The sequence below is a fragment of the Tinamus guttatus genome, unplaced genomic scaffold (genome assembly GCF_059628265.1).
Source record: "Tinamus guttatus ecotype Peru unplaced genomic scaffold, ASM5962826v1 Tinamus_guttatus_pri_ptg000144l, whole genome shotgun sequence".
Lineage (NCBI taxonomy): Eukaryota > Metazoa > Chordata > Aves > Tinamiformes > Tinamidae > Tinamus > Tinamus guttatus.
In genome coordinates, this window is record NW_028288678.1 from 667,986 (window position 1) to 693,241 (window position 25,256).

The 25,256-nt window shown below is 36.2% G+C and overlaps 1 protein-coding gene across 3 annotated transcripts in view; it reads left to right on the top strand.

Annotated features, from left to right (window-relative positions):
• CADM2 (cell adhesion molecule 2) overlaps window positions 1–25,256 on the top strand; it is a 599,764-nt gene that overhangs the window by 360,069 nt on the left and 214,439 nt on the right. For 2 of the 3 annotated variants that reach the window (XM_088522065.1, XM_088522064.1), the window contains exon 2: window positions 24,459–24,485. The exons of the other annotated variant lie outside the window; for it this stretch is intronic. In XM_088522065.1, coding sequence (XP_088378191.1) covers window positions 24,459–24,485 — 27 coding nt within the window. The remainder of the gene's footprint in view (window positions 1–24,458; window positions 24,486–25,256) is intronic. 3 annotated transcript variants of the gene reach the window in all.

Genomic DNA, 25,256 nt, shown 5'->3' on the forward strand with positions numbered 1-25,256 from the left:
TACGTTCCTTAAAGCTGCCATTTATCCTAGGGAAATTCCATTAGTTCTAGTTGAAGTAGAACAATACCCTTCCTACCTTACATTGCTTTTAAACAATTTTGTAAACAACCTTGGCTATAACTTAAAAACAAGTCACTTAAAAAAATTTACGGGATGAAAATCCCGTATAATTTGCCCAAAAGTAAAATTTTGACAAGTGAAAAGTTTTCTTTCTAGAACAACCAAATATCTCTTTTTTTTTTTTTTCTATTTTGATTGCATATAGCATACAAATGAGTTGCACAAGAAATAAAATCAATTCAAATGAAACTCACTAAAAACAAACACTTCATTTTGTAAAAGTAATGTTTTTGAAAGTACTGCACAGTATGCTTTCTGGCTTCTTGTTCTGCTCATGGCAGTTATTCTGAGATTTTGATACAGTTGTTTCCCAAAGAGACTATTCCTGCCTTTCTCTGCTTTCCCAAAGAAGGGATGAGAGTCTGAGTTGTCTGTTTTTCTCTCTTTCCTTTTCATCAATCTGGATGTTATTCTTGCTAATCTCTCTTTTAGTCTTTCCTTTATTGAACAGTGTTACTATGTACTTTTTCCAAAGTAAAATAACATTACTTTTAAAAGAATAACCGATTAAATTACTTTAAAATCACTGTTTAATACAACAGATTGTTCAGATTGTTTCTTCTACAATTTATGTAGAAATAGAATATACATTTATTTCCCTGGTTACTACTTTCCTGTCCTCTGGAAGTGGAATATTAAATGAGGGGGAAAGAAAAAGTGCATGAAGAACTGCCAAAGTATTTGATAAAGTAATGGCAGGTTAGTAGATTAGTATCAGACTTGAACTCATCTCTGTTACTCCTGATAATTTTGTAGTGGCAGAATAATTAACCAAACATATGCTAGATAGGCTGGCTGTTTTTTTGCTTTGTTTATAATATAACATACTGGTCAGATGAAAACTGATTTAGAAAATAAGGGCATCTCCATCACTTATATCTGACTTAATTATTTTTGCACAGCTTCTCAGAAGTTTCAAGAATATCATGACCCCTGTTCTGTAAGTTAATTGACACAATATGTCTAAATGACCACAGTAACACATTTGTTGGTCTAAACAGGAAAGGTCATATCTGACTGAGCGATCTGTATTTCCAGCCTTTGATATTGCCCTTGTTTCCTATGATGAGAGTTGATGACATTGTCAAGAAGCTTAGGGAAAACTGAGTAGGAGCCGCCTTTATGTTATATTCTTTTTATCCTTATTTTTTACCCTCTGTCACTCCAGCCTTTCTGAGAAGCAAAATGAAAAGGCTTTAAGTCTTTCTTGAGACTGGCCCTTTTCCTAGGTAGGGGGTAGCTATATCAGCACTTCCAGATCTTGTTAGTGTATGGAAAAATTAGTACAGGTCTAAAACTGTGTTGTGTGAGGGTGCATGCAAAGCAAGAGAACTACTAAGTAGAACTGTGAAAATATATTGGAAGTATCTTACTGCTTGTTGGCCAGATCTGTGCTAAGGCACGCTGCATGGGTCCCCCTTCACAGCAGAGGGAGGGCCTGACCTGTTCTCTTTGCTCCCAACAGTGCAGTTCCATGACACATGAAGAAAAGGGTAAGTAGATTCATCTTGCATTGATTTCTAAGGGCAGGGGACATTTCTGTCAAAGCCCGATATATTTGAGGTGCTTAATCAATACCACTGTTCAACTTCCACCCATAGCCAGAGTGGAAGCAGGGATATTTTTCTCTGGTTTTCTGACTTATTCATATAATGCACTGCATGTCTTAAGAGATTAAAAATGGGAAGAATACATGTGTAGGTCTCTTTGATGAATAGGTTCTTTAGTGGAAATTTAATAACCTAAAACATAAAATATTGATCCTGTTGTACTTGCTCTGATAAATTCCTTTAAAACTCTAACATATTATATTTTTTTAGGTACAATTACATTGAAAGAAAAACACAATCTCAGCATCTGTAATTTAACATATGACATGAAGAACAGTATACAGTTTGCAGCCCTGAAGGTCAGCAACCTGAATGTTATTTCTTAGAGAAATAGAACATGAATTAGTAGTATAGCAGAAGGGTATATTTTTAGACAGAGTGAAGCAAAAGGGAGCAACTTAGTGAAAAGTACCCTTGTAAATGATAGCTTTCAGTGGAAACAGTTGGCTTGTATTAAATATACTGAGGAGATCTTATAGAATAATGGAGTAGTTTATTGGACATAAGACAAATAGATTTGACTGTGAGCATAATGAAAGGTCATGTCCAGCAATGTCGTATTCTGCATTTTTGCTGCTCTTCATTTGGCATGAGAAGGCTAATCTGAGTGTCTAACTGAGGTAAAATGAATGAATTGAGGCAGTGTTTGAAACAGTGGGCAATATGCATTTGTGGTGACAGTATCTATGTTTTTTATATTTGAAGCAGTGGGAAGGAGGTGCTTTTGAATGCTTATACTTCTTATAAGACAAAATAAAACTCCTTTTATTTGTTCTTTACTGCATCATGGATTGTAACAGTTTCAGTCCTGCTGTATGCTATAGAGCTGTTTTTCCAATTGCTAAATATTTTTCTAGCAACTTCTGCATTAACAAAATCCAAACTGGCCTCTTAACACCCTTTTGTACTTTAGTACTTTGGGAACAAGCATGGTGGTGCACGACCCTGCAAGACTGTTCTAATTTCTTACTTTTGAAGATGACCGAACCCTTGGGTCCGGGATGGTGCTTTTGCTAGTTTGTTAAAGGTGACAGCAAAATAATCGAGAGGGGCAACAGCCACTGGGCTTTAGGTAGTTGATTTTATTCACCAGTGCAAGATATTTGTGATAACAGCATCCACCATTAACTACTGTGATTGTTAGAGGGACTGGCTTATCAATTAATAAATAGCAACTAGGGCAACTAAATGTAGTATACTGCTTGTGCCAGGAAAAATGCCATAGCATCGCTTCACCCTGAATGTACTGGGAAGATGCAACCTTGCAAGGAGTTACCTGAGCCCAATGTCCCAGGTGAGGGAACATTGCAATCAAAGTATTAGGAGCGTGAAGAAATGCTGAGAAACATATTTTTTCTGCTACATTGAAACTCTTGTCTATGTATACATCTTTCTATGAAATACTTAAGATAAAGCTATCTTATGTATGAATGAAGACTTGCATATGAGATTACTACATGTAAAGTTAGTTACATGTCAGATTACTGATTTTTTGTCCGAGCTAATCATAGCTTAGGCCTGAAAGAGCCTCTGGAAGTATTCACTCTACCCTCTGAACGAAGTAATTGCAATTGTGAAATTAGATCAGGTTACTCTAGGTCTTGTCCAGATGAATTTTCAGTATGTCGAAAAACAGAATCCTAAACCTCTCCAGCAAGCTGTTTTAGCATTTGATCTCCCTTAATTAAAAAAAAATGAAGTAAAAAAAACCTCTTGCTGTCCCTGGTTAGACTATTGCAATGACATCTCTGAGATGATGATGAGCTTGACATGACTAGCTCCTACCTCCCTCTTTAAAGGATGTCACGGTAGCCTGTGTATACGGTTTACTATAGCAAATAGTTCTCTAATACTCTATAGGCAGTGAAAAAACTCCTGCTGTGCTGTGGTGCTTCAAGTTCTCATTTCTGTCACCATGATGAATGCAAGAGAAATAACCCTCCCATTTTATCAACAATTCTAAAGCTGAGATGAAGGTGGATAGATGTCAGCGTGCTCTGGTGAGCCACGGAGCAGCACAGGTATTTTACTACACAGCACTGCCTGCACATGTGCAAATATTTTGCAGTGCTCTCTGTGAGCCTTTGGAAAAAGGTTCCAGATGCCACTCCACTAATCTGTTTTCATCTCCTATTTTTTTAATAGTAAAATGATGATACTCTTTCCATATCTATTGACTAATTTAATTAAATACTTTTACCTTCATCTCCGATAGTTCATGCTAAAGTGCAAGAACATACTTGCAATGTCACAGAATATGTTGAGGAAACCACTGGAGGTCATCTCCTCTAAACCCCTAGTCAAAGCAGGGTCACTTTCACCATGTTACCCACAAGCCTTCTGAAGTCCTTGCCTATAGTAATATACCCTTTGTACCACTAATTCAGTATCTGTATGTGCTTTCATTCTGCATTTTTTTAAAAAAAGTCGTATTCTTAGGATAAATCAAAATAATGATATAGCAGAAAATGCTTTAGCTGTGCTCATGAAGTGCGCAGTTAAGAAAATGAAGTGAACGAGCTCTGCTTCTGGTGTTGGCTATTAATGATGCCTTCTATAATACATCCCTGTTACTAATGTTGAATTTTCTCTCTAAAAGCCAATGGTTGATATTAGATAGGATGATTGTTAATCTGTTTTAGCTAAGTCTGTCGTTGATAACAAAGATCTTGTTTACAGTAATAGAGCTTCTTCTCACATCACGGATAACCAGATTTAATATAGGAGTATAAAATACAAGAAACTTGGAAAAGCTCTCCGTTTAACAATTCACTGTATTTTTTTCCTTTGGTCTGATGTGGCAGAGGTGAGAAATGTTCTATCGAGAAGCTGTCCGCTTGACTTTTATTCTGTGAAGATGGAGCACTGATATTATTCCTATCCCTCGAATGCAGAAAGCAAAGGCAAAGCAACTCTGAAAGGCTGTTATCCTTGCGTGGCAGTATCTGGCAACCCTTGAAAGCCTGAGGGCATGGGAAAGCCCTGCATCTGACTTGAAATAGGTTGACACAGATCCCTGTTACAAGAGTTATGCAACCTGATTGTAGTCAGCGTCGCCACTACCCCTCGCTTGCGAGGAGTGAGCGGCGCACGGGGCTGCAGGAGCACGCGGTGCCCGTGCGCGGGGCTCGCTTCTCCCGGCCACGCTCGGCAGCAGGAAGGAGCAGCAGGGCTCGTGTGCCCCTGCTTGGCTCGGCTGCCGACAGACACCAGGAATTCGATCTCGGTGAAAACCCACGCGACGCTCAGCTTTCGTTTCTAACCGATGAACGACTTACTAGCGTTACGCTAAAGCACAGGCCACCCGCACAGCCTGGTGTCGCGAGTAGTTCGGCTGCCTCTTGGCTATGGCTCTTTCCAGATCGTCTTTTGAGTTCCTTTCCTGCAAAGTAATAAACATTGAGAAGTATGGCGTGGGTCTATGCTAATAGTTCTGTACTAATGGTTTTATATGTTATTGGCTCAATGCTCTTATTTTGTATATTGTTGGTCTTTCCTAGACAGATAAATGTATAGATCTAGTGGTTTCCAGTAGCATTATTGAACCACTCCTTCCAAAAATATATTAGTAACTTCTACTATTTTATATTTAAGCTTTTGTGTGTGTGTGTGTATGCACACGCGTATATACATATGAGAAAGCATGCTAAAACATGTCTGGGTGTTAAATCTCTTCAAAATCTTATTTCTTTGACAAATCTCTAAAAATCCTCTTGAATTGCATGTAAATTTATATTCATAAACATAACTTTGGTGGGTTTTTCATCCTCTTTACAGATGATCCTGCTTATTCCTTCTATGAAGTATTCTGAAAGGTGCTGCATAGATCTATAGTGTTTTTTATTAAATTTCCAGACGTTGGATGCACACTTACTTTTGTTAAATATTTTTTTCCATGTTTCTGCTGGCTTCCTCTTCTCCTCTCTTTTCAGGTTATTGCTGAATCAATGGCTTTTATTTATGTTTTCTGAAGTTTTAGCTTGGTAAAATGTTTGAACATTGAGCAAGGCAAAGAGATTTAGAGTAGAATGAAATTCATAGATGCAGCACTTCCTGTGCTCACGTACCCTTTTAAAACCTATGCAACTCTCTGTAGCAGTTAAATACAAGTATTTTGTCAGGTTTTCAATGTTCACTTAATATGTTTAATGATCTGTTTACAGACTAATTTCCATTCTGCTGTCTTTCTCTGGTCTCAGTTACCCTGTCAATATGTAATGAATAATCCTATCAATGGTATAGGATTTCAGGAAGTTTGTTGGAAAAAACAAATTTCATTCAGTCTGCCTTTTTTCCTATTGTCCAAGTCATCGCTCTTGTATTACAGGAAGTGACTTAACATTTTTATGTGTATAATAGTGATAAAGGAATGGTCTTCTGGAGTCAGATAAAGGCAAATTAGTAATAGGTGGCTTGAGAGTGTCTCAGCTCAGTATTATTCCCTTTTCTGATGGGAATCTGTGTAGTGGTTCACATGGAAATACAGGTGCTGTAGTGAGTAGCTTGAGGAGGAGGATCAGATGTCATAATTCACCTGGGAATTTACACACATGGTATGAAAAATAATATTGTTAGCAACAGCTGATGCTGTAGTTACGGCAGAGGGATTCTACTTATACCCTGAAGCGTGAGATTTAATTACTGTTACATCATTGTCTCTGCTTACAAAGCTGCCAGTGTTGTTTAGCATCAGAAAATTATCCAACCCTTTTAAAAAACAGCTTTTATATTTGTCTCAATGAACTTTCACAGCAGTAACTCCAGTAAATTAATTAAACACAGTCTTAGAAAGGTAGCTTCTTTTTGTTGTTGTAAACTTAATACCATTTCATAGAAACAGATTGTTCACACTTGGGGAATAATTTTCAAAAAAAAAAAAAATTGGATAGTTCACTTTTTCCTTAATTATATTGTTAGGTTTTTTTTTTTTTTTTTTTTTTTTTTTGTAAGCATAGTTGATAATTCAATTGGTTGATCGTGTGTATATAAAGTAAGCTTCCTTCCCTCTTCCTCTTTTGGACCACTTCACTCCAAAATGAAATACATAGTAAGCTTCTAAGTAAGAGCTCTTTTGGTCTTTCTAAAGTGTGTGTTGTCTTTTAAAGATAAAACTATAAGCTACTACCAAATTCAGCAATTTCTCTGAGTTTGTAAACTTGATCTTAAATATTTCCTATTTGTAGATCCTGAAAGTTTCAAGTTGTATACTATTTTTTTTCTCGTGGTAGTATTAATTTCTGTTTATAAGGTGTACATTATGTCTAATAGGTATTTAGTGTTCCTGATGAGAACAGTAATGCATGTAACACAATAGTTTTAGGTTAACCTCATAAGAGGAGGGCAGAATGGCCTTTCCTGAGAGTGAAGCATGAAGTAGTTATAAGCGTATTCAGTGAAGGAAGGCGGGATGTACGTTGATTTACAACGAGAACTGAATCTGAAACAAGACAAATTAGTTTCAGCTGGATCAACTTCTTCATCTGTCTCTGTATAGTTGGAAAAATGCTAGCACTGGCAGATGCAAGTGCTGGCATGAGTGCTTGGGGGAGGGTCAGGGGGATGACAGGAACATTGAGTCGGGCAACATCTCAGGTTTAGGGTCATTTCACTTCAAAATTTCAGTAAGACCTAAGAAACATTTGTATCAGTCTAAAATTTTGCTGTTCAAGCATAACAAGGCTTATTAATGAAGAATGTATCATGTCAAGATGAGGATATTCTTGTGCTTTATTTTCTTTATTGTTATTATAATATTATGTCCTTATTTTCTCCGGTGCTCTGAATCTTATATTCAATTGCCTGTTTTGTTTGTTTGTTTGTTTTTTACCACCACTTTTGATGTCTATGCACTTAAGCTGGTTTCAGGCTTTAAAAGCAGATTTATCAGTCTAGTTTTATATATTCTTTTTAGTGTGAGATGCTTTACTACTTTCAAAAATCTAGAATAACAAGTAGCTTTCTATGCCTGAATGAAATATGTAGTATTCTGTCATTCCATGATAAAGGGACATACTGATGCTCAAATGCATTGTTGAATTTTACAATGAGTCTGAGATGGCATGTGATAATTTGGGGGCTCAGGTCATTGTATTGAGAATCATTGATCACAGAATAACAGAATAGTTGAAACTGAAAGGGATCTCTGGAGAACATCTAGTCCAATCTGTAGAACACTGCCCAGGACTCTTTCCACTTGTGTTTTGATCATCTCCAAGGATGGGAATGCCACAACAGCCCTGGACAACCTGTTCCCATGCTCTATCATCCCAACAGAGAGGGGAAAAAAACAAACAAAAAACCACAGGGTTTTCTCATCTTCACATAGAGCTCCTGTGTTCAGTTGGTGCCCATTGCCTCTCTTCCTGTCACTGGCTACTACTAGAAAGAGCCCAGCCCTATCTACTTTGTATCCTCCCTTAGATACTTATGCACATTGACCAGATCCCCTGTCAATCTTCTCCAGACTAAAGAGCCCCAGCTCTCTCATCCTTTCCTCATGAGAGATATGCTGTAGTCCCTTCACCATCTTGGTAGCCATCGCTGGGCTTGCTGCAGTAGCTGCACGTCCCTCTTGTACTGTGGAGCCCAGAACTTCACACAATACTCCAGATGCGGCCTCACCAGAGCTGAGGGGAGGGACAGGATCCCCTCCCTCGACCTGCTGGCAACGCTCTTCCTGATGCAGGCCAGGATCCCATTGGCCTTCTTGGTCGCAAGGGCACACTGCTGCCTCATGGTCAGTTTGTTGTCAACCAGGACTTCAAGGTCCTTTTCTGCACAGTTGCTTTCCAACAGGTCAACCCCCAGGCTGTGCCAGTGCATGGGGTTATTCTTTCTCATGTGCAGGACTCTATACTTGTCCCTGTTGAACTCAGATGGAGAGAGGAGAACCTCATTATCCAGCCTGTCAGGGTCTCCCTGAAGGTCCTCTGAGACTGAGCTACTACTCTGTTTTGTATCATCAGCAAACTTGCTGAGGCTGCACTCTGCCCCTTCAACAAGGTCATTGATGAATAAAAATAAAAAGAGCTTGACAACTTTTTTAGTAAGATATAGGAAGTTATGTGCTACTTATTCTGGGCAAACTACTCCCATTTGCAGTTTCTACATCAGAAAAAATGGAATACCAAATTACCGAGAGTCAAATATTGTTTAATACTTTCAGAAAATATGCATTTTGTTGTAAGATATTTTCAGATCCCAGACACTTACACTACGGTTACTTACTGATTGACAACTTCACACAGATCTGATACCACCATTTCTACTTGAAGTGGTGTTTCTTTGTCAGCATTATTTTTCTTTTTCTTTTAATCTACTCAAGTTTCTCCTTGAGGAATGAAGAGAATCTAATTTGAAATTATAGCTTTAAATTGTATTTTGCATACAGTAGCTCTTGCTCAGTATTTCCTGGTAGACAAAATGCTGGACTTACTTCTTGAAAGAATAATTCTAAGTTGCAGCTTACCAAAGTAGTGGCTAACCAAAGAAAACACCATGCTGGCCTTCCCTTCTGCATGCATGCCTCCATTGTGGGTGAAAGAAAGCAAAGGAAAGAAAAAACATTTTAACAAAAGTATCACCTTGAGCTAATGTTGGTGTGCATCTCACACCATACTGTGAATCACCACCTTTGTGTTTCTATTCCTTGTATTCAGCCTAGTGCTATTTCCATTATTACTGGAAATCAGTGTTAAAATAACTGCTGCTATGATAATATGTTGCGCTGATAATGTTAATCTGTTTATTGCCAATTACCTGAGTACCTAGTTCTCCAGCAGGCTGTGCTGCCCCTCTGTCCTATCGTGAGTGCAGCATGGCAGAACCAAGCAGCGGTACCTGGAAGCTCTCTCAAACACGGGGCTGCAGCTGGTAGAGCATAGACCTGCCGGCATCATTAAAGGAGAGGGAGAACTAAGATCTTCAGTGCTACCTGTCAGCTAAATGCCGTGGGCATTTCAGCGGCTGTTAACAGTGATATCTAGTGAGAAATCTTGTTCTGCAAGAATTTGGGAAGACACCTTATTTTGTGATGGCTCCCTTTGATCAGGAAAAGGATAACTTTTAATGAAGTCAAAATGGCAAATCATTCACCTCATCTTATCTTGGCATAAAGTAAGGCTTTTGAAGAAAAGAGGGATTGAGAAAGACAGATATGTCTTTCATAGATAAGCCTGAAAACAGGGTTTCCTAACACTTAGTCCCCTTCTTTTTGCTGTTTTTTTTTTTTTTTTTTTTTTTTTTTTTTTCAATTTTTAGCAGCAACTATTCCAGTGTACTGGGCCTATCTTGAACCATTCATTGACTATAGAATATCATCAAACTTAATTTAGGTATTTTAATAGTTACTGTTAATCTCTTCTGCTAGGAAAACCTGATGCATGCATAAAGAAAGGTTATGTTTGATATTCATCTTACTTTAATCACTTGTAAGTATTGCCACCCTTACCAATAAAACCAAGATAATCAAGGTAAACTAAACTAAATGTGTTAGAAAATATTTTGTAGTTTTAAAATATAATTCCAGCTAGACAAATAACTAGTAACAGCCTCCTACATCAATGAACATATTTTGCACTTACATATTTCACCGTCTTGCTGTGATTTGGCCAAACAACATAGCTTTATACTTCTCCCTCTTCTCTCTTAAATTGGTGAAACAAGATATATTTGCTTTGCATGTATATTTACTTCTTATGTGTAAAATGTAACCATGTGTTTGTTGTACAAAGGTTAATTTTGCAATTCTCCTAATGAAATATCTGATCATTCTAATTAAATTTGCAGTCAACCACTACTTTTGCTTTGCTAGTGGTGCCAGTTTTAATCATCTGATAGCCCACTCTTCCCATGTTGGCAAACATACTGGAATGTAAGCATCTACTGCATGGGAATTATATGAACAGAGAGATAACTTGCAGAATGAGCTGTTAATTACAGTGTTATATTCTGGTATTTCCAGTCATATTCAGGAACAGTAAGAGCTTTTGCTTACACTAAAAATTATTATTATTATTATTATTATTATTATTATTATTATTATTATCCAAACAATATTTTAGTCTTAACCTAAGACTTTTCTTCTGACTGAAATAAAGTAGTTGGAAAATTGGCTTTTGCCCTGCTAGCAACATAACCAAACATCTCTAAAATAGAACTAACCAAAATAATGCCAGGGACGTTTATTTTTCATACTCCTGCAGCTCATCAATTGAAATTGTTTTCCTTTATTTAAATAATTTTAGTTTATAGGCTCCTTCCCATTGTTTAGTTGTAAATCTAATAATATGATTAAATTGCTCAATAATCTTCTGTCTCAAGCTTTTCTTCATTTCTGATTCATTGTGTCTATTATTAAAACCAGCTGTTGATGTTTTTGAACAAACTGATTTCTGAATTAACTCTGCATTGTGTTCTATAATAACACCACTTCTGAATTATCATGGGTTGCTCCCAATTTACTTTTAGATAATTAAAGCCTGTCTTTATTTTTATCCAAGTTGCCTGTTTTATTTCCCAGAACACAAGGATGTGATTTCCTTCATGCTGCTCTAGGGGTCTGAAGTTGATAATCATTTTTCTACATCTGCCCTCATCAGTGTCATCTTTCAATATATGTTGCTCCAGGTTTATTCCTTGGCTTTATGCATTAAGATTCACAGTCTCAGTGTTATGCTGTGCTAGTCTGCCATGGGCCATTCCCCGGTGTTTTATGGTAGAGCTTATACCTTGATGCTTTGGAATTGCCTTAATTTCTGGAGTGCATTCACCTTCTTGTTCATTTGTACAATTACATATGAGGTTTTTGTGTCAAAATTCAGGATATTTTGAAATCAAAAATTCTCCAAATATTTAAATAGATTGCATATAAATTAAGTGCCATAAGTATTTATGGCATTTTATCTGAAGATTATTACTTTTAAGGTGTGTACTAATTACATAACTGAAATTAAATGCTTTAAAACAGACTTCAGTGAGATTATTGTATATTGGATAACTAGCTAATGGGGCTCTATTTTCTGAAAAGTAAGATAATATATTTTAAAAAAAGATTTTTTTTCATTCTACAAGATTGAATTATAGTATCTTTCAGTATGAGATCATGATCAGTATCTCTTCCCTTTTCTATCAGCCTCTGTCATAGTTAAATACAGTAAAAAGACTTTTAAAAAAGAAGATTGACAACAAAACCCTTACCAATTACCAAGAATTATCATGTTTATCCCCTTTAAGGTTCACGATGAAAGGACATTTATGCTTTTAATAGCCTTTTTAAGAAGGGTATTAACCTCAATTTAGAGGACTTGTATTTATTCCCCTACTTAATTCTTCTTGGCAAGAAGAGGAATTTTAATCTGATTCTACTCCAATTTTCTCTTGCCAACATGAAGTCCTGAAATTCACAGTGAAATTCCTGTGGTTTCTTGCACATTTGATGATTGAGTATATTTTATATACTGTTTTTTTTTTCCTTTTCCTTTTCCTCAGCATTTTTAAACAGAATAGCAAAACTGAACAATAGAAGCAGAAAAGAATGATTCTTTCCTTCCTTTTTTGTTTGATTAATAAAATGGTGACAGTTTGTTATCTTAGACAGGTATCTATTTGCTTGCAAATGTATTTAGTTCTTTTTAGTTGTTGTTTTCTTACAAGTTAATGTTGCCTTTATATAGCAACCAGTTTTACATACTTGTTTTCATGTAAATGTGTAAAGTAAATGCAATTTTTGGACTGGTGTCAGTGTGAGAGCCCGTTTATTTTATTACCTTATATACAAGACATCCCTTTATTATTCCCCAAGAGGCCATGCACTGTTAAGATGCAGTTTAAAAATTTTAGACAAGTGCTGAGCTACTCTAACAAAAAATGGTTCTTATTTATGATGTGTCAAATTACTGTTCTGAGAGTAGACCTTTTAGGTTGCATTCAGCCTTTAATTTGACTGAATTTAAATAGCATAAAATGGCTTTTAGTTGGAACTTGGCTGGCATATTATATATCTCATTTCAATGAAAAACATTCACATGCAAATACGGTTTGTTTGGAGTGAGTACAAATGCCACTATCATGACTGATGAAGGCTTTTGATCACACATCTACAAACTGAAACCTTAAAAAGGAAGAGGCTATTTGGACTGGCATCTGCAGTGCCATGAATTATTTAGTTCACATTATTCATAAATCTCTTTGAAGAAGGTTTATGAGGTTTTTAAGGAGGAGTAGTCGTAGTTGTGTTGCCAGTTTCTATTTATGCTGTGACTGACTGCATGTAAAACTTCTAAACTGAAAGAGCTGTACTGAATATAAAATAATGTACATGTATGAACTTCTCAGATATTGAGGACTCCTTGAAAGCACTCCATATATATATGTGCATACATATATATATATATATATATATATATATATATATATGTATTTGCTATCTGGTTTGGCACACTGCATGAGTTGGGCCAGGTGAGAGCATGTTGTCAGAATTTGGCTAGCTATGTAGATAGTCACCATGGACCTGCTTAAATATCACAGAGAACATGTTCCCGGCTGGAGATTTTTTTTCTGTTGCTCATTCACTCAGCTACAAATGTCTTTTGGCTGTGCTCTGACAGCAAAACAAAAACAGCACTAGCAACCTCCTCCTGCATTCTTTCTCTCAGAAACCTTTATAGTACTATGTTTTTGTTAGCAAGGGGTGACATTTTGAAATGTTTCCTCCATCTCCTGCTCTGACTGAAGCTAAACTATATCTATAAACACTATTCCTTTATAAGGGGTTTCTGCACATGTATTTCCTTCATAGTACTTGTGTAATAATTTTGTCTAGAAGATGCAGTACTTCATCTTGGCAGAGATGCCAAGGAGTAAGTTCGAACTATCAAGTAGCAATTTGTTTATCTGCCTTTGGATCTGGTTTACAGGCATTTTTTGTTGTCTGCTTGCAACAAGAGTTCCAGTTTGCGTCACTGAGGAATACACTGGGTAATTTTTCGGACCAGAACATGTTCTACGAGGATGTTACAAAACTCATACAAATGAAAATCAACCTACAGTTGTTGTTGTTATACAGTCCCCCCCACAGTTGAACAGCTGTAAAGACAGGATTGACAAATTAGTTGTTTATGATTTTTTTCATCAGTGGATAGTAAAAATATTTGATTTTAGGAATCATAATTAAGACTCAAGAGTTCACCATTAAGACCTCAAGAGTTTCATTAAGCCTTCAATACCTGCATCAATTCCTATAAAATTACTATCTTAGGACTGTGCCTAGAAATTACAGGTTCATAAAATAATTCTTCTCAATATTCTTTTTTTCAAAAATATACTGGGAATATACCTTACCCTACTTTTACATTTCTTTGACTTTGCATTTTTTTTTTCTTTTTCAAATATACCAATATGCATTATACTTTGCAGATAATTGTGTGTGTGTGTGTGTGCGTGCATGCGCGTATACACTTATTCTTTTAAATTATGGATAGAATAGAAGGAAATTTAAAAAGCAGTAATGAGAACTGGGAGTCCTCATTAGTGAAGTGTTAGAAATGTATGCTAATTCATCTTGTAAAAGAAAATGATTTTTTTTTTAAGTTGGGTAATCTAATAACTCTGTGGCAGTATAGGAAGCCAGGAGTGTAGGTAGAGACCACTTGTTAAGATAAGGAAATCGTTAATAAAATACAAAATTTGCTTCTTATACCCCATATTAAATATTCATTTATGATTATTACTGACTCTTAAATGATGTATTTTCTTAAATAGTGTATCATCACTTCAGAAATACTTTTTCAGAAAGACTAGTTACTATGTTTCAAACACATTTGGATCTCTCTGTTTTCTGGTTTAGATCTTTAATTATAGTCTTCTATATTTCTGCTTAACCTTGTCTTTTTTTTTTTCTTTTTATTTTCTTCTGTCTAGTTTCATCTTTTTGCTTTTTTTCATCCCTGAGTGTTTTCTGTTGGCCATGCAGAACTTTCTCTTTTGCCGTCCATCGGTTCTACTTTGTCTTTATACCTAACCTTTCTACCTCTCCTAGAGTCAGTTTTTAAGGATCTGTGCCTCTTGTGAAGCTTCAGTCTTTGGATATTGGTTCTACCCACGTCAGTTATTCCCAGGAGCCCCTCAGAGCTCTCCTGGGGCTCTGTCCCTGCTGTGGACAACATGTCATCACGCAGACCCTGTGCGCCTGGCTGCCAGGCCCGTGTCCTGCCTCTTCTCTGCCTGGGTGCGTCCCCCCTGGTCAGTACACCAGGGGCTCTGGTCAACACATATAACTAAAGACCAGGGCTACAGGGTGGATAAGGAACAGCACTAGTACAGTGCAGTGGCAACCACATATCTGCTGTTCAAGTCAACACTGTGGCTGTGAAAAAGAAGGATGTCCTGGGTAGGCTGCAGGCCCGAGACACCCCTTTTCAAAGTAGCTCAGATGAAATGCAAGTTGAAGAAAGTTTATGTGTCAATGTGGCTTTCTGCTGTTAATGGGTGATCACTGAAGCACAGCTTTTCAGCATATGAACTTAGTCCCCAGAGTTAAAAATCACTCCCTTATTTTTTTCCAGCTGCCAAAAGCTGCCAGATTGCATATTCACAGAGACCCCCTGCCTCCAGCTTTATCCAACAGCACTGTAACAGTTTTGTTGTTTGGAGTAACCTGAAAGGGGTGCAGAGAGCCAAGACTACTGATGGCTAGTGTAAGCTTCAATCAACTCATAAATGAATCTTTCTTACCAGTGATTTCAGTAGAATAGTTATATAATTACATGAAGAATAGAAGTGGTTTTAGTTCTCAAATCAAAGGAAATTGGGACTCTGATCAATATTAATAGCATCATATTTGGAGCAATTATAGACTTCCTCTTAAAACAATCTATTATGGTTGTAATATAACATTTATTTATATAGATATCCCATAACTTTTGGTGTTAAATGAAACAAATAGGGCAGAAGACCTGCACAATAAAATCCAATTTCCTTCCTGAACCCTCCTTTGGCTTTGCAGCAGGTCAGTTGGTTGTATGCATGCAGGTAGCATTAGGAGAACCCCGTCTTTCTGTCTGCCTTTCTAGCTTCTTGACCTCAGTTGTGATGTTTCTGATCTCATGTTGGGTTATTTTCAAATATCTTAAAGATTTCTGGATAATATGAGCTTGAAATAATGCATATAAGCATAGTAGACTCAGAAATTGTGCAGTTGTAATACTGAAGACTTAAATTGAGGATATATATATATATAATTTTTAAAGCATGAAATATGAATGTCGCAGATTGCTCTTGGATTGAAGAAAATGGATAGGACAGTTTTGAGCTATTTTACCTGGACTGATCTGCAGATGAGAGAAGAAACATGGACTGTTCATAGCTGCAACATGCCTTTTTCTTGCTGTATCCCACATGGCCTTGGGAATGATAAGCTAACTAGATACAGCTGCTTCTGCCCAATCACTGTTATTTGATGACAGATAATTTGTTCTTAAGTAATTTGCTAAGCATATCTCAGCAGGATCACTTCTTTTTTGTTCATTTTAGAGGCCTGATATAGTACAGAAGCTGTATAGGTCTGTGTATTCTCACATTTTGCATGAAGACAAATTTTGATAGGTCACTACAGGGGATGAATGAATATTAAAGCCTTTTTAATATTTTAAGTTTTGAAATAAGTGTTTAAATGAACAGAGGACAGAACTGAATACTTGTGTGTCTGTCTGACATAACCGTATTTATAAGCTTACAAGTGCTTCCTTCTATTTCTCCTTTATCATTCTGAGAGATGTTTTTCAACATATTTTGCAAAACATTGTTACTATGATGAAATATAAAAACAGTATTTACTGCTGTTTGCAATGCATATTACTTATCTGCAAGTGAAATTTGTTTCAAGTGTTTTAGAAATCCAACTGTTGTGATGAAATTGCTTGCTTGCAACTGGCATTGCTTGTAGAAGTTATATGTCCAGTTGTATTACAAAAAGCATGATGCTGGCATTTTGAGATAGGCAAATCACTTTATCTGGATGCCTTAAGAGGAGCCTTTGGGGCATGATTATACTCATCTTCAAGCCTTGCTGCCCCGTAATACGCTGTTCTGGATTTCCAATTGCTAATGTGAATTAGCTACAGCTGGAATCCTGAACTCTAGTGATGTTTATGTTCTAAGAAGATGCTTCTGCTGATCTCCATCATGCCAGTTGAATGAATATTGAGAACAAAATTACTATATTTATAGTCTACTTCTCAGAAAGAAAGTGGAGCCCTGTGTACTTCAATATTTTATGATTAGTATGACATAATAAAATTCACTGAACATAATAATCTAGTGTCAGTTTTAAAATATTAAGTGTTTAGCAGCATATTAGGAAGTTTGAAACATGATTACTGTTGTTTTGGCTTTTTCATTTCAATATAAGAATTACTTCTCATTATCTGTGTTCAGTAATTGCTATTTTACAAACCTATTTTCCCTTGAGTTGGAAAGATTCTGAGCACCAGAAAATGCTCTTTCATTATCTGATATTGAATTTTAGAGTAAAAGCATGGGTTGGAGGATCAAAACACTGGAACCTGTGCTTTTTCTTCACATTGCTTTTCAAAGTTTCAACAAGGAAAATAAAACTTTAATAGAATCTCTGGAGTTGCTGCATTCTGTCCAGAAAGCTCTTGAAAAGCAGCTTCTCCAGACAGTGTTCTTTCTCACAGAGCAGAGGGCATGTATTAGGCAACAGCAAATGTTCTGATTTTTTTTTTCTTCAGTTGTTGTTTTAATAACAGAAGAGTCAACTGTTACTGTTAGGGCTAATGTGATGAACTAATGCTTTCTTTGTGTGTGGTGGGTTTCGAGTTCACAGATTGCCTAGATCCAGAGCGGTATAACAACATTTGTCCTGAGTGTCTGCACATTAGATTGTGAAGTGTGCGTGTGTTGTGTTGTTGTTGTTGTTTTTCTCCTGACTTGCCTACAAGTTTTCTGGTGTGTTTAGAAGGGACATTAGGATGGATTTTTTTTTTTTTTTTTTTTGACAGCAGAAGTGTTAATTTGACTGCAAACTATGGACCAAGTGTAGGCATATTGAACACAACCCAAGTCCTTTATGACCTTGCAGGTATTGAATTTGGAAGCCTGCTGCTGCTACCAATAATTATGTTATTCAGCTACAATAGCAAATAGACAAAAACAATGTGATACATTGTGCTCTTTCAAAATAAATTTGTACTTTTTAGATTCTGTTCTCTTGGTATTTATTAGTGGATTGGCTCCATTGGTATTCAAGAATACCTGAGGAAAAAGAACTTTAAAGCAGCAGTATTTTCTAATGACAAGGGGGATGCCCTGTGTTCAGAAAGGGGAAAACAGGCATGTGAAATGGAAATGGGCAATCGCTAGATGTGCAGCAGCCTGCAGAGGAGGAGAAAGGAGCCCAGGGTGGGCCTGAACACAGTGTGATGCTGTTTCATTAGAGCCAAGTGCTGTTGTGGAGTCCCCAGCTGAAGGGTTGGGTGCCAGGCGTTGTACATTATCACTCTGCTTTGCGCTAGTTCTGCCCTGTCTGCAGATTTTAATGCATTTTAGATGAATATAGACAAACAGGTGACAATCCCGGCAGAAAGGAAAAGGAATTAAGAGGATGTTGGAAACATTAACAAAGTGTGGAAAAGCTTGATTGTTTAGTTACACAAGAGAAATAGTAAATTTTCCAATAGGCAAATGGTTGCATTAAAGAAGTCCATGTTCTTTTGTTATTTATACCCTTTGGAGATAGGAGAATAATTAACTAATTGCCTTAGTTTCTGTGATGATGGTCAGGTTATATGTCAGGAAAACAATTTGCCATTAAGAGGACAACTGTGTGCTCAAGCACATTACCTGGGGAACATGCGGAGTCCCTGTCATCTAAGGTTCTAACAATATGTTAGGCAATCTGTTAGGAATGATCCAGACATAATTCTTGCTGCTTCAAGCCCAGAGTATACACTCAAGGGCTTCTTAAGAACACTTCCAGATTTGCATTTCTGTTATTTCTGTCCCACGTCTAATTACATCTTCAAGAACAGACTTAATGTTCTAAAAGGAAAAATAACTATAGATGTATAATCCTTATATAGCATAGATACCATGTTTACGGTTATGTTTTGTTGCATATTTAAACCTATAGGTAAAAGGAACAAATCCACCTTTTTGCTACTGCAAAATCATATATTTTTTGCATACCTGTGCATTCCTAGGTTTTCTCCTAAACCCGAAGGAAAAAAATAGAGAGCCATAAATGATTTTTCTTTCTTCTTTTCTGAGTTGTATCTATGAATCTATTAAGTGAAATCTGTCTATGAAATTAATAACTGATTGTCATTTTTGGAGCTTGTGCTCTAGCCAAAATGAATAATTTTTAAATAGATAATGGAAGCTGACCTGTTTGGATTATGTATAATTACATATATATATGAATATATAGATCTTTAATAGTTATATAAATAAGCAGGAACAAAATGGATAAAGATATGAATGTTCTGATTATATTAACAGAGGCAGCTAACTGATATTTTAGAAATCTGTTTGGGTTGTGCAGAATTCACACATAAAAAGAAGTTGGCCATAAAATGCATAGGGATTAGCAAAGAAGAGAGTTGTGTGAGATCAGATTCACCAGAAGAACAATAGTAAGCAAATATAGGAGTGAGTGCTTTTTATTTGTTTATTTTGTTGATGCCTTTAACATGTAATTTGGAAAGAACTGCCAAGACCCCTTGCCTCCCTGCTGTCTATAGGTGGCTTTTCAAGCCTCCGCGACATTATCTGCCTTGATGCAGGAAATCCAAAATCCTGGGCAGGACTCCTGGTTGTGGCTCCTTTTTCTTCCCCTGGGTTTTGGAAAATGCTGCTGTTGGAAAGGAGGCTGCAGTACAGCTCATACTGGTATTTATGCCAAAACCTCTGTCCCACAGGGGACCATTTGACCAATGATGATATATCAGTATATCCCAAGGGAAAAAATGTCGTCATCATCCTAAAGTTGATAGGAAACATCGTGCCATGTTGTACGAAAATTATCTCCTTTTCTTTTGAAAATTGGAAATCTGCAATGTATGTCCATGTATGATTTATTAAATTACTATTTATTATTGAATATTACTCTCTTCAATGCTGCTTATTTTTGAAGTCCCTTGATCTTGTAAGCTTTTAAGACTGGAGTAAACATGCAGTTGAATAAACAGGTCTCTTGTGTCAACATTCATACCTATAGATTTCATTGGAGATAAGAGGACTTCCCCATTTGCTGAAACTATAGGTTTAGGAACATAGTATCCCAGTGAGCTGTATTCAGGAGAAAGCCAATATAATGTGCTTTAGGATGATCTTGCCTCATTTCTTGAAAAGAGTTATTATAGTTGTTATAACAACTAGTTAAAACAACAACAATTAGATACTGGACCAGCTTTTCCAGTAGTTAGTTGTGTTATTAATTAAGTGCAATAGGGAGGTGAAATGAGAAAAAGAGACTGATCTCAAGTCTCACAGTGGTTTGTTTGTTTGCTTTTTGTTTTGTTTTGTTTTTCTTTCTGTTTAGGATAAAAGGTCAGGTAGGCAAGATGTCTAGAGGAAATATTTTTCCCCTTTTATTGAGCTATTGAAGTAATTGCAAAGACTTTTCTTTTTTTTTCCCAAAGACTAAGGATATATCCTAAATCAAATAATAAATCACATATAAGAGAAAAATAAAATAAATGCTATATCAAATCTGTCTAAAAATGTCCACAAAAAATGAACAGCGTAGAGACAGCTGTGTGTGGAAAAAATATTGAGCATCTTGTAGCCACCATTTGTCAAAGAATGTAATTTAACAATTGCTGGCATACAAAAAGCAAAAAGACAGAAAGATGCATCGTGGCAAAATAAAACCTAATATATTACTGATATTTGAGAGCATGCTTATATTAGAGTTTTCAGAATCTGAATCCAGCCTTTTTACATACAGAAAATGTTTTTTAAAAACATTGTTTCAGGTGGAACTATCGCAGGAGAAAGGCATTTCTCATCAAACAAAACAAAACGAAAAGTTAAGTACCTGAGTTCTGTGAAAATTAACTGTCACAGTTCAGGCTATGGCACATATTTTATCCTGCTCTCTGAGTGAACTCTCCTTAGGTCTCTGACCTTGAGCTCCTGTTCTCCTTTGATTCTCTCTCTCCGAGACCTTTTCTTAGGTCTTAGAAAATAAAATTTTTGTTTTCTTGTACTGTGACCAGAAAAGCCTTCAGAAAATAAAATATTGGTTTAATCTTAATAGAACTAAAGTTAAATGCAACATTTTTTTTTTTTTTTTTTGCTCTCCTCAGTCTTACCCAGAGATCTAGTAGGTCTGTTGGGCCTTAGAATCACTTCAGAGGATATGGTCTTTTTCTTTTCTCATTGTTAAGATTGTCTTTAAATTCCAACAAAGATCATTGCTCTTTTTTCTGTGTTTTTTGTTTCCCTCCCTATCCAAAAGTGGGATATACTGATCAATATACTGAAGAAGACAAGGCGGAGTAGCTGAAAGAACATGTCTTTGCAATGTGTTAGGTTTTTAAAGAATACCATGAACTTGGGGCAAGATAGGAAGTCATTGCCTTTCCTTTTTGTCCCTTTCCTAATTGACCTGTTAATTTATCCAAAGAAAATGCCAGACCCCCAAAAAAAAAAAAATCCAGTTTTCAGGTTGTGTGCTACCTGGAAGCTATTGCTGACCTTTAAAATCCATTTCATGTGCATTACTGAAGTTTCAAATTTAAACAGTATCTTGAAAAATACAGTATGTTGGGAAGTAACTGTTTTGAACAGCTTATTTTTAACCAGCAAGGAAGTAAAAGGTGGGTAGACAAAGTGCAGAGAAATCAGCTGACTTCCAGAAGAGAGTCAGAAAGATCAATACTATGACTGTATGAATGATACTATGTTATTTAATAAGACCTTTTTTGTTTGTTTTGCAACTGATATCAATTGCAAAAACCATAGTCCCTCTATATCTGGTGCCATAACCAAGAAGTCAATCATCTTCCCCTGCTAATTGTTGATGATGTGCATTTGAAAAAAAAAGTTATCTTTGCTTGTCTCCTTCTCTCACCTTTCAGGTAGTGGTAATAAAGAAGTGGGTACAAATTTCCAAACATTTTGGATAGAAGTTAAAAATAGTATCTTCTTTACATCCGAAATACTACTTTGTGCAGTAAGCATCTTTGCATGCAACATGCTCACCACATGCTCAAAGTGATGATAGAGAGAGAGAGAAAAAAAAAAAAAGGAGAAAAGAAGTATCTCACTATCTCACCCTTGGGAGGACGGGGAAAAAAAAAAAAAGAGAAATGCCTACCTCAGTGACAACAATGAAAGGGAAATCTCCCCCATGCTAGTTAGCAAAAAGTTGGGTCATTGATGGAAATAATTCTAGTTCTCTTCAGTAGATAGAATTATATCCTAAAAGTTCCTTTTCAGCTAATTTGACTGTTGTGTAGCGTGAACTTTACCAATTGACTTGTAATTGGACCATGCTGTCAATGGAAAACCTTACAAGTATTGTACATGACATTTATAAGAACATTACTGTCATCTAGTCCTCTATTATTGAATATGCAGAGAATTATAATTGGTCTAACAAGCCTAGTAACCTGTCCTACTTCCAATTATAATGTACAACCTTGTTTATGTCTTCTAGTGGGCAATAATTCTCTAGTACTCATGTCTCAACACAAAGTTGCCTCATCATAATGTTGTTGAATTATTTTAATATGTATATGTTCATGTGTGTGTGCGTGTCCCCACACATATATGTACGTATGTGTGTGTGTTTTTCTTTATTCTGAGTCACTCAATATAAGTAAAAGTCTCCTGTTGCTTTTAAATTACCTAGGTGGATTTCCAAACATTTGTTAAGTTTAAACTTAAGTTTAAATGATCATTCTGGCTTGAAGTGACAATGTGTTCATGTGGATGTAATTCTCGGGACTGAAAAAGAGGGGGAAGCATATGAAAATGAACAGGTTGATGAGCTCGATGCATTCATTATCAACTTATATTTGCATGAAGGAGAAACTGTTCAGTTATTAAAAAATTAGAATGGCACCATTAATTTTGTTTACTACTCAAGCGATTTTTAGAGCATGTAAGATTTACTGGATGTTTTGCGGCTGAGTATATCTTGTTAAACAGTTTGGTGGAAAGCTAATTTTAAGACCATAGCTCTGCAGAAATGCCTGCATTTTTGGTATCTTCCTAAAGCAGAGCTGTTCCAGGAGTAGCTGTGATTTTGGATGGCCTGGAATTACTTGTTTCTTGGGTTTTGTTCTCACTACTAAGCAGACTGTGGCAATGGACAATGGTGCAGCTGGGAGTAGAGGAAGGATAAGGGAAAATGACAAAATTGAGGGAATTGACATTTCTTGGATGCATTTACAGTGTTTCGTTTTGTTTTTGGCTTCTACTTGTATAGTAACTTGGCCTTTGCTGCCATACTCTACATGACCTCAGTAAGGACTGACTTGTGAGATATCTGACAGTTGAAAAACATTAGAGGTAGGTGTTTAGAGCCGTTTAACAAGAAAAGCAAGAGAGAAGAAATGGAATTTGATCTTTCTCCTGTTTTCTGTGTCTTGATCACTACTGTAATTGTGAAGTTGTTACAAGTTTCCTCTTAGGAAAGGAATAAGGAATAAGAAGGAATTATGGTTTTTTATCTTGAGGTACCTTTCCTTCATAAAGGTACTCTAGAATTAATGCCTTTTTAAAGTGCACTTGTGTGTTTAAAGACCCTTGAAGACTTAGTATCTGTAGTGCAATGTAGAGCTAGCAGAATGATCCCATTTTCACTTCAGGTCCCGATTAATACTGCAAACTTTATATATATATGCAATACTCAAACTGTATCTGCAGTTTTTGTCTGAACCCCAGAAAACAGGAAAGCAAGGCAGGAAGATGATAGAAAGGGACTTTTGACCTTCCTGTCTTCTTTGTTTTTATGACAGTGATGTGTCTTTGGAACTAATAGCATGAAGCCATGCTGTTTCAGGGGAAACAAGGGGAGCTATTTTGTCCAGAAGATCAAGACCCCTTTTTATTTGAATTTGAATATTGATCTATTTAACTATTTGTTGAGTGTTGCTTGCTTCTTTTGCTTTGTGAATTCTTAAGCATAAATAAATGCATGCTTTAGTAAGAGTGCAAGAAGTATTGAAAGCTATATGCTTTGCTGAGAAAAAAAAAAAACAAGGATTGTATGATGTAGACTACAGATGATTGGAATACCTGAAGTTTGACTGGTATGTGTTTGTATCAGCTGTACAAAAGGTTAAGATTTCAAGATATAGGAGCAAAGGACTGGCATGTGATTAGGTACTTGAGAATGAAATTTTAGAAAGTCAAATTGTGTTATAAATTTAAAACTTACAAATGTGTATACCTGCATTGTCACCTTTTTGTGATTAATGGCATGTGTTTTTTCTGCACTCCTTGTCATGCTTTTCAAGTATGTTTTTGGATATGCCTTTCTAAATTCTAAACACAGGTCTCCTGACAGAAACATAGATCTGAACAATCTCCTAGAACTGTACTATCTCAAATAAATTGGCCAAATAATCCTAGAAATAGTGTTTGTTACCTTTGAATCAATAGTGATAAAGTTTCTCTGTATTCTTCCTTACTCAGAACTTCTGTCTAATCTATCTTTGTTCTCTTCTTCTCGTGCAATCTTTTCCTTGCTTCCAGTGGCTGCTACAAAGAACAGAGGTAGAGGTGAGTTTCTGCTTGCGCTCTTCAATTTACATTGCATGGTTTTGCAGCCCCACATATCATCTATCTTGGCAGTCTGTTTTCTGCTTCTCTCAAAACCAAGAAATATTTTTAAAACTTGTAGCTTAACAAATGATCTTTTAAATAATTTTATAATTGGTCTAAAGTGCCAACTGTTTTGTCAGCACCTGTGTTATATATCTATGCATTTTCCTAGGGTTGTTTGAATTTAGGGAAATTTTAGGAGGAAGATGAAGCTAAGTAATTGCGTTGCAGTATGATAGTGATGACATCTTACTTGAAAGGAAGGTACTACATAAAATTCGTCATAACTATGTAAATGTAACTTGATCATATAGTACATACTTGAACAGAAAACATAAATGAACATAAATGACTCCTAAGTGTTCTCCAGCTTCCCAAAGTACTACACAGTGATCATGAATGCTTCTGATAGCATGCTGATGTGTACAGAAGCATGCAATAATCACTGCAGAGAATTCTGAGGTAAGGATAGCAAGGTGATTGTCAGAAAGGGATGTGACAATGAAATCAGCCTTACAAAATTAATCATAAAAGGTCAGTACGGCCTAATTCATTTCCTGAATTTTTTTTTTACAAAAAGTGAACATAATTTTTCATAGAAAATTCTGGGAAGACTTATTTTGTTAAAAGTTATATGATGTTTTTGGTAGATTCAGCTGAGTTGTTTGATCCTAAAAGGGTCAAACCATAATTAAACATCACATCCTAAGGTAAATATTTATGGCTAGA